Raw genomic sequence first — 9,579 nt, 5'->3', positions numbered from 1 at the left:
TATCAAATTTTTAAAATTGAACATGAGAAAACACAGCATATATATTTGTTTCTCCTCTATGCAAGTATTCATCATAAATTATTAAAACACACTTAATTTATTATTAAAATATTTATTACATTATATAGAATATAAATTTTAATTTCATGTACTTAAATTATCTATTAAATAACATTTGATTAATTTTACTTCTATTTAATATATTTTTTTCTAATAGATTTTCTAATTACAAATTTGAAGTGTTTAGTTTATTAAGTCACTTAAAATTTTTTGTATATATTTTTTCTTCTTCTTTAATTTCATTTCATTTAAATAATTCTTCTTTTAGACAATCTTTCATTTTCTATTTCAATAACTTTCAATATCTATTAAATTTACTCAAATCTTTAAAATATTTTATCTTTCAATATTTTAAAAAATAATAAATATTGTAACTGTCATGAAAATTTAATTATATGTAATTATTTAATATATATTTTTTAAAAATATTTATTTAATATGCAGAATAATGTGGGAACATATATATATATATATATATATATATATATATATATATATCCACTATATAAGAGACACATATTTCATAATTTTGGGAATAGAAAAACATATAAATATCCTGTTATGGTCCCAAATTACTCAAACTAAAAAGTACAGTTGAAATAATTAATTTAATTAAAATTAATATTAAATTGAATAAAGACAAAAGCTTATATTTACACAAAAAATATATTTTAATATGATTAAATTAAATTAATATAAAATATCATATATTTATCATTTAACGTTTATCAAATACTTATAATTGAATAACTTTAATTTCATAAATTTTAGGTACAGGTAAGGTTTTGACTTCTAATAAGTTTTTCTTTTCATCTAGCTTTTAATTTTTTTTTCGAATATAACATAGAAAACTAGTTAGTTATTAATAGTAAATAATTGAATGATCCAAATGGTTAAACTAACTTATTAAATTATAAGTATTTGAAAAAGAATATTTTAAGATGGCTAATAGCTACAAAATAGCTTAAATAAACTTTAATGATATGACATTCTTACATAAATTTTAAATTTATTAAATTATTAAAACCATAGTTTGAGGTGATTATGATCTTATTTTGATTTTCTGTCTTGCTGAAAGAAAGTTAAAATATTATTATAGTTAGAGTAATTATATTCTCCTATAATTAATGTAATTTAATATAGTTTTTCACTTTTTTCACAATTACTCAGAAGATACATGAAAAACAGTGCCTCACAAAAAATTAAAAGATTATTAATTGTTTTCCTTTTGTGTGAAATTTCTTTTCTTTTTTGACATATATTAAACTAAAGAATTAATTATAATGACCATTTTAGGTAAGTTATCAGCTTAGGAGAAAAACAATAAATATATTATATATTTTCCTTCAAATATTAAAAATTAAAGGCATTGAATGAATATTTTGTACTATAAAAGCAGGAATGGAAAGAGGGAGAGAAAATTGATAGAAAATTGAAAAGCTTTCCTCTTGTGATTATTTTGATAATCAGGTTGATTGAAATGAGAGCATGAAAAGGGAAGAAAAAAAGAAGTAAATGAAAGATGAATTGAGTAGTAAAAGAAAAAGAATTCACTGGGTGGTGCATACATATTGGTAGTAGACCTTATAGGGTCATAATGTATGAAGAAAAGGACAAAAGGAAAATGGACCCAAGTTTCTGATATTCACATTTTTAAAAGTGTAAACTTCCGTGATGATTTTGTTGCCATATGAGTGAATTAAGCTAAATTAGTCAAATTATTGAGAGTCCCAAGATCAGTTTATAGGAAACACTGAGAAGAGGGTGCCCGTGCATCTTAGCAACACCATCATAACTAAACTTTTCATTTTCCTTCATATCCTCAAAAAGTTATTCAAAAGGTATATTGCAAATTTCACAGCTATTCACAGACTTTAAAAGGGTTAAAGTGGAAAAGAGATATAGAGATATATAGAGAGAGAGAGAAAGAGTTTGTGTGTGATCACAGTGTGAAGAGTCAACCAAACCCTTTTTGGATGCATGTGTTTGTAAGGCTTTCAAGTGTCCACATGTTACCTTTTATCTCTGCTTTCTTCTCCAACTCTTTCCCCTTCTCTCTCTTTTCTCTTGTCTCTGCACAAATCTACAATCTTTTAGTTTAAATATTCAGTTTCTTTTCCTTCTCTTTCACGCTATACCATAGTCAAGCATAGCGGTTATCATGCAGGGAACAAGACAGCACACACTGAACTGAAACACTAGGGTTCTATGTCATCCTTTCATTTATAAGGAAAAGGTGCCAAAGTAATCAACTTTTTTTTTCTTATTGTTGTTATTACTGATCAGTAACTGGTAATAATAATAATAAGAGTGTGAAATAAAATAAAAATAAAGACAGCATTTATTTGTTTATGTTTTGGGCTTTATCCTTTTGTCTACTTATCTTTCTCTCTCTGTATTATTATTTATTTATATTTTCCCTGGTTTCAAAAGGTTCTTTTTTGATTGCGCTCTCAGGTATATAAGGCAGATTCTGAGAGACCCATTTCATCTTTTGTGGTGCTACATGGCTGGGAAATTCTGGGGTTGGACGAATCAATCGACGCGATGATTAAAAGTTTCTGCGACAAGTCTGAGTCAGTAGTGGCAGCTTGAGTTTTTCAAAGGGGGTTTGAGTAGTAGCAGTTTCTGTGGGGGTGTGCTTGTTTGATTGACGAAAGGAAGAAGAGAAAGAGAAAAAGAAAAGCAAAAGTGGCTACTTTGATGAGTTTTGGGGGGTTTCTTGAGGTCAAACAAAGTGGTGGAGGAGGTAGGATCGTATCAGATATTCCTTACAGCAACGGTTCCAACCACAGCAACGATATAATGCCCTCTGGTGCAATCTCGCAGCCTCGTTTAGCCAGTCCTACTTTGGCCAAATCCATGTTTAACTCTCCTGGCCTTTCTCTTGCGCTTGTGAGAATCATCCCTACCCTTTTACTTCTCTTCTTCTTGCTCACAAGGGTTTTTGTTTTGGGTGGTTCTTTTTTTTTTTCTTACTTTGGTTTTCTTGTTTTGTTTGAAAAAAAAAAACACAGCAAAGTGATGTCGATGGACAAGGGGATATGAACAGATTAATGCCCGAGAATTTTGAGCAAAATGGGTTGAGAAGGAGCCGGGAAGAGGAGCATGAAAGCAGATCTGGCAGTGATAACATGGATGGAGCTTCTGGTGATGATTTTGATGCCGCCGACAACCCACCAAGAAAAAAGCGTTATCACCGACACACTCCTCAGCAAATTCAAGAGCTTGAAGCGTACGATGAGTTTTTCATTTAAAAAAAATAGTCTTTTTTTAAGTTTCATGTTGAGTGTTCTTGCTTTTTTGTTGGGAGGTGTTGTTTTTTTATTTTTCGTTTGTGTTTTCTGGGTTTTAGGCTTTTCAAGGAGTGTCCTCACCCGGATGAGAAGCAAAGGCTTGAACTCAGCAGAAGGCTGAATTTGGAAACGAGGCAAGTAAAGTTTTGGTTCCAAAATCGAAGAACACAAATGAAGGTAAAACCAACACTACCCTTATGTCAAAACTATTCCTTCTTTCGAGTTTTATTTTTATTTATTTATTTTTCTCTCTTTCAATTTCCTTCTTTTGGGAGTTCTGAAACCATGGATCGTTTGTGTTGTTTAGACACAATTGGAACGGCACGAGAACTCGCTGCTAAGGCAAGAGAATGACAAGCTTAGAGCGGAGAACATGTCTATGAGGGAGGCTATGAGAAATCCTATGTGCTCAAACTGTGGTGGTCCTGCAATGATTGGTGAGATTTCACTTGAAGAACAGCATCTGAGGATCGAGAATGCTAGGTTGAAGGATGAATTAGACCGTGTTTGTGCACTCGCTGGCAAGTTTTTGGGTCGCCCCATTTCTTCTTTAACAAGCTCAATTGGGCCTCCATTACCAAACTCAAGCTTGGAGCTTGGGGTTGGGAGCAATGGTTTTGGAGGTTTGAGCACTGTGCCTTCAACATTGCCTGATTTTGGGGTGGGGATATCGAGCCCCTTAGCTATGATGTCAGCTTCAACTAGACCAACTGCAACATCAACTGTGGTGACTGGTGGGCTTGACAGGTCAGTGGAGAGGTCTATTGTTTTGGAACTTGCTTTGGCTGCAATGGATGAGCTGGTGAAGATGGCTCAGACCGGGGAGCCTCTTTGGATCAGGAGTTTGGAAGGGGGAAGAGAAATTCTCAACTATGAGGAGTACACAAGGACAATGACACCTTGCATTGGTTTGAGACCCAATGGTTTTGTCACCGAGGCCTCTAGACAAACTGGCATGGTCATCATAAACAGCTTGGCTCTTGTTGAAACATTAATGGACTCAGTAAGCCCTTCAACTACCTTCACACTTTTCTCAAACTTTTCCTCCCTCTAATTTAATACCTTTTATTATTCTTGGCTCCTTTGCTTTTGTTATTTTCTCATTTTATGTTGATCTTCTTCTTCAGTAATGTTAGTAACGTGAATATCTCTATTATTCTTTTGGGGCTCTCATTTCTAACATAAATAGTATATTAAAAAGAGTACTATATAAGAAAAGAGATGCCAGTCCCTGTTAATTTTGAATGCGTGTGAAACTGATTTACTTTCTGCTGTGACAGAATCGATGGTCAGAGATGTTCCCTTGTATGATTGCTAGAACCTCAACCGCTGAAGTTATATCTAATGGAATAAATGGAACTAGGAATGGTGCCCTTCAGCTTGTAAGTCTAAATTGTTTTCCTACACACTACTTTTTTCATTTTAAAACAAAAAATTTTCAATTTTTCAATGACATAAAATTTATTCTCAGATGCATGCTGAACTTCAAGTCCTTTCGCCCTTGGTTCCTGTTCGTGAGGTCAATTTTCTACGCTTTTGCAAGCAACACGCAGAGGGCTTGTGGGCAGTGGTGGATGTGTCCATAGACACCATCCGAGAAACTTCCGGTGCACCCACTTTTGTGAACTGTAGGAGGCTTCCTTCTGGTTGCGTAGTGCAAGATATGCCAAATGGTTACTCTAAGGTAAGTAAATTACCAATATTCTTCTTAGTTAATGGCTGGTTTCAAGTTCTCACTGCAATTTTAGCATCCCAATTTTCTGTTTTTTGAAGACAGTAAAAATGATTTACTAGTACATTCTGCCAAGCCTCGTGTCTTAATACTTTTCTAAATATATGTGTGTGTGTGTGTATATATATATATAGGCCACCTACTGAACCGTACTATCTCACCTGCTTTCATGTTTTCATCACATTTATTGTATTTTTTCCAAGTGGGTGCAAGTAACTGCACCATGGTAGCTTAATTGTGCATTATTTAAAGTGGGGGCAAAACACCAGGCTAAGGAATCATGGAGCTTTTGCTTTTCCAAGCTACATAGAAGGCTCCTAGTTCTAAGTAACTCAGCTTGTTTAGTGATTACTCACTATAGAACCACTCTGTCAGTGATGATTCCAATATATATTTTTAGTCTCTCAAAGAATTTGCACCCTGAGATAGTATGCTTCCCTTTGTCTCAATTATATTCCAATCTTCAATTTTCAACAACTGATTTTGATCCCATAAACTAATTGAGTAATACACCATGTTGCACAAATCTAGGTTATCCCATTAATTTATTCATGGAAGTCTCTATCACTTAAATTTTTGTAGCACGAACACATTAATTAGATATCCCCCTTTGAGCAATTTGCCTTGCAATATTTCACCTACTTTTTTATTCCATAAACAATTCATATGATGTTTCTATTCCACTCTTTTATGCTACATATTTGTCATTCCCTAAGCATTATTTAATTTTGTAGACTATACGTGACCTGGTTCCAGCCCTATACTCCATAGGTCTGTTATATAAAAATATTCAATGAGGACCCTTTGAGTCAAGATCAAAGACTGAACATTTTGTCTGTTTCTTGGGTGTTTGGGATGAGTTCATCACACTGTCGTAACAAATCTCGATGCCCCTTTACACTGCACGTAGTAGTAGTAGTAGTAGCTATACTCCATATCCCGGGTCACTCTATCTAGTTAGTACCTTATATTTTATGTACTTCCTCCAGCCTCCGCAGATACTTTGTCTCTCTTTGATATTCCAAGATTTCCCTTCCACATGCTTCTTCTATTCACCACACCATCTTCTTTAAACCCCCCAAAAAACTTAAAACACTGATTTAACTGTCATTTTTTCTAATCAACTAACCCCACTTGATGACAAAATTAGTTAATTTTAGGTTCATAAAACAAAAATAATGGTGGGTATGAGAGTATATAATGTATATAACAAACATTTGTTTGAATTACACACAGGTGACATGGGTGGAACATGCAGAATACGACGAAAGCCAAGTTCACCAACTGTACAGACCCTTGTTGAGCTCAGGCACGGGGTTTGGTGCACAACGTTGGGTTGCCACCCTTCAACGTCAATGCGAGTGCTTAGCCATTCTAATGTCCTCAGCAGTACCCTCTAGAGAACATTCAGGTACATTTTTCTCTATATAAAAGTTTTAACCATGCAATCATTCATAGATAGTCAAAATTAGATAAAAGTTTTAGTTTTTACTAATTTCTATGATCTGGGGGGTGTGGCAGCAATAAGCTCAGGTGGAAGGAGGAGCATGCTGAAGCTAGCACAACGGATGACGAACAATTTCTGTGCTGGAGTTTGTGCCTCCACTGTGCACAAGTGGAACAAGCTGAACGCGGGGAACGTGGGGGAGGACGTGAGGGTGATGACAAGGAAGAGCGTGGACGACCCGGGCGAGCCGCCGGGTATTGTTCTCAGCGCGGCCACGTCGGTGTGGCTGCCGGTGTCGCCCCAAAGACTCTTCGACTTCCTGCGCGACGAGCGGCTCCGGAGTGAGTGGGACATCCTCTCGAACGGTGGACCCATGCAAGAGATGGCTCACATTGCCAAGGGACAAGACCATGCTAATTGTGTCTCCCTCCTCAGAGCAAGTGTACGTATATGTATATATATATACATACATAGATAGATATAATGCAGATTTCCCTTATGATGAGTGAATATAATTAATTAGTGTTATTATGTTAAAGTTGATATTATCTGCAGACATGCATAGAAAATAGGAGAGATTGGTTTTGTTTGTTAATGTTGGGGAAGTGGTGTTTTACCATTGTGGGAGAGAGGAGGAAACGTGAATGATGAATTGTCGCGGAGTGTGAGGATAAAAAAGGTGAAATTGAGAAGGACAGGGTTGGAAATTTTGGAAGTATCTATGAAGACAATTGGCACCAGAAATAGGGCAGCGTTTGTTTCAGCAAACTTTTATAAAAAGTCAAAATTCAGGACTTTTGTCAACTTTCTATTTTCCTCTCTTCTGACCTCATTATTTTGCCCTAATTTTTTTTTTTTAAATTTGGGGGAAAAAAGGTGGTACCGGGCTTTGACTACCCCCCACCGAACTTAACGAAAACGACAACACCAAAAGTTGAATTTTTATTTTTCTTTATTCATTTTACAGCTTATCATTTATTTTTTAATTTTTCTTCTTGCAGGCTATGAATGCCAACCAGAGCAGCATGTTGATTTTGCAGGAGACGTGCACCGACGCGTCGGGGTCGCTTGTGGTGTACGCGCCGGTGGACATTCCCGCAATGCACGTGGTGATGAACGGCGGCGACTCTGCCTACGTGGCGCTTCTCCCGTCAGGGTTCGCCATCGTCCCTGATGGATCCGCGCCCGGCGGAGAGCAACACGGGGGCGCGTCGCAAAAGAGAGCCAGTGGATGTCTTCTGACGGTGGCGTTCCAGATTCTCGTGAACAGCCTCCCGACGGCGAAGCTGACGGTGGAGTCGGTGGAGACCGTGAACAACCTCATCTCCTGCACCGTGCAGAAGATAAAAGCAGCACTTCACAGCGAGAGTTGAGTGTCACGGGCGCCTCACGTGACTTGTTTATTATTATTATTATTATTATTATCATCGTTACTATTATTTTGTTTGGTTTTGGGTATTAGTTGAAATTTGTTGTAGCTAAAGTTGCGATAGGTGGCGCGTGTGAATGACGCGAGGGGTGGGGGTGTTGAGTCAAGAACGAACCGCGCGTTTGTGTGAAAACTCCTTGCAAGGTGGCGAGGGTCCGAGGCTCGTTTGGGTCGGGTTAGGATCTTTAACACATGGCAGGGGTGGTGGTTCGGGTATTGACTCGGGTCGTCCCTATGTCTGCTCTACTAGCAGCAGAAGAAAAGAAAAAAAGAAGAAAAAAAAAAAAGGAACAAAATTGTGTTTCTGGTTATCATTTTTATCTGTATTGACATGAGAGTTTGCTAGAATTGGATCTAGTAGTTTGTTGCATATCATCAAATCAATAATTTGTTTTCATTTTTTGACATTTTAGATCCTACACCTTTTTCTTTTCTTAATTTTACTATCTCCATGTCTCATCTTCTTTCAACCTTTTTTCTCAATAATTACACTAACCCACATGGTTATCAATGTTTTATTGTCAATTAAAATATTTTTTCTGTATTTTTCATCTAAACATTTTATATTTATTAAGTTGGCTACTATAATTGTCAAAAAAGAAAAATAATTAGCATATGCAAATAGTTGAGAAATGAAGTAACTGAATCTACAAAAAATGATAAACAATGGTGATGGGTTGTTGTTATTCCACGCGCCGTTTGGTGATAGTGAGAGTTTAATAATAATAAACAAGACAATAAATAACTCTGGTTGTGGATAAGTATCTATCAACTCAGATATTATATTCTAACCAAAATCATAATACTGATAAGATGTAACATAAGATAATCACTACAGAAAAAAACCATGGGTTAGTCATGTTTTAACTTTAATTTTTTAAAATACCTGATTTTTAGTCTTTAAAACTAATACATTCTTATTATATACAACTTATAGTTTGAGCATTTTTAGAAAAGGATAATGATACATAGACAATATTTTTTGACAATATTTGAATATTAATCATACGTGTTATTGTGTGATTGGTCCAAATGACATAATAACACCATCATAAACCAATCACACAATGACACGTATGATGATATTCAAATGTTGTCAAAAAAATGTTGTCTAATTATTTTTAAAAGTGCAATGACCAAACTAATTATTCTAAATGTTGGAAATAAATTAAAACTACAGTTTAGACAATTTTCCATGCTAGATTATCGTACTTTAAAATAATATTAGGAAGACTAAATAAATAATCTCAAGGTCTTAAAATGCATAATACCATAAGGAAATAATAAAAAAAATGCATTTAATATGATTACAAAAAAGAATATGACTTCGGTGTACTAATTATGAATATAATTGTGAAAAGATAATTTAGAAAATTTTAAATATCTGCATTTTACAAGAAGTATTAAATTGTTGAAAAAAATGGAAGTGAAAAGATAGAATAGAATGGAAGTGTTTGGTGATGAGCGTGTGATTGCATTAAATGAGGGAGCAGAAGGTGTTGGGAGAAGCGTTGCCATCATTTAATGCAATGGCTTTGGCATCGCATGCTACATACTTACATACTTACGTCACCACACCTTCATTACTGTAAATAAATTTCAGATATCACCTCTT

At 35.1% G+C, this 9,579-nt stretch overlaps 1 protein-coding gene across 2 annotated transcripts; it reads left to right on the top strand.

The window, feature by feature from the left end:
* The first annotated feature begins 2,145 nt into the window (after positions 1-2,145).
* LOC106753007 (homeobox-leucine zipper protein ANTHOCYANINLESS 2) lies at positions 2,146-8,376 on the top strand. Of its 2 annotated transcripts, XM_014634788.2 has the most exons (10): positions 2,146-2,296; positions 2,518-2,955; positions 3,078-3,295; positions 3,416-3,533; positions 3,664-4,359; positions 4,637-4,738; positions 4,828-5,040; positions 6,325-6,499; positions 6,610-6,977; positions 7,537-7,908. In XM_014634788.2, the coding sequence occupies exons 2-10, from the start codon at positions 2,764-2,766 to the stop codon at positions 7,906-7,908; spliced, it is 2,454 nt and encodes an 817-aa protein (XP_014490274.1). In that variant the 5' UTR covers positions 2,146-2,296; positions 2,518-2,763. The 2 variants fall into 2 exon arrangements, with proteins under 2 accessions (XP_014490274.1, XP_014490275.1); XM_014634789.2 differs by lacking the exon at positions 2,146-2,296 and having other exon boundaries at positions 2,764-2,955; positions 7,537-8,376.
* The last annotated feature ends 1,203 nt before the right edge of the window (positions 8,377-9,579 follow it).

The sequence above is a fragment of the Vigna radiata genome, unplaced genomic scaffold (genome assembly GCF_000741045.1).
Source record: "Vigna radiata var. radiata cultivar VC1973A unplaced genomic scaffold, Vradiata_ver6 scaffold_122, whole genome shotgun sequence".
Taxonomy (NCBI): Eukaryota; Viridiplantae; Streptophyta; class Magnoliopsida; order Fabales; family Fabaceae; genus Vigna; species Vigna radiata.
This window is presented reverse-complemented; position numbering and strand designations above follow the sequence as displayed.

Excerpts from the sequence above, each read along its gene's own strand:
- LOC106753007 (XM_014634789.2), top strand. The coding sequence starts at position 2,764 with ATGAGTTTTGGGGGGTTTCTTGAGGTCAAACAAAGTGGTGGAGGAGGT. Across the intron at positions 4,739-4,827 it reads GGAATGGTGCCCTTCAGCTT|ATGCATGCTGAACTTCAAGT; the intron begins GTAAGTCTAAAT and ends ATTTATTCTCAG. Across the intron at positions 5,041-6,324 it reads TGCCAAATGGTTACTCTAAG|GTGACATGGGTGGAACATGC; the intron begins GTAAGTAAATTA and ends AATTACACACAG.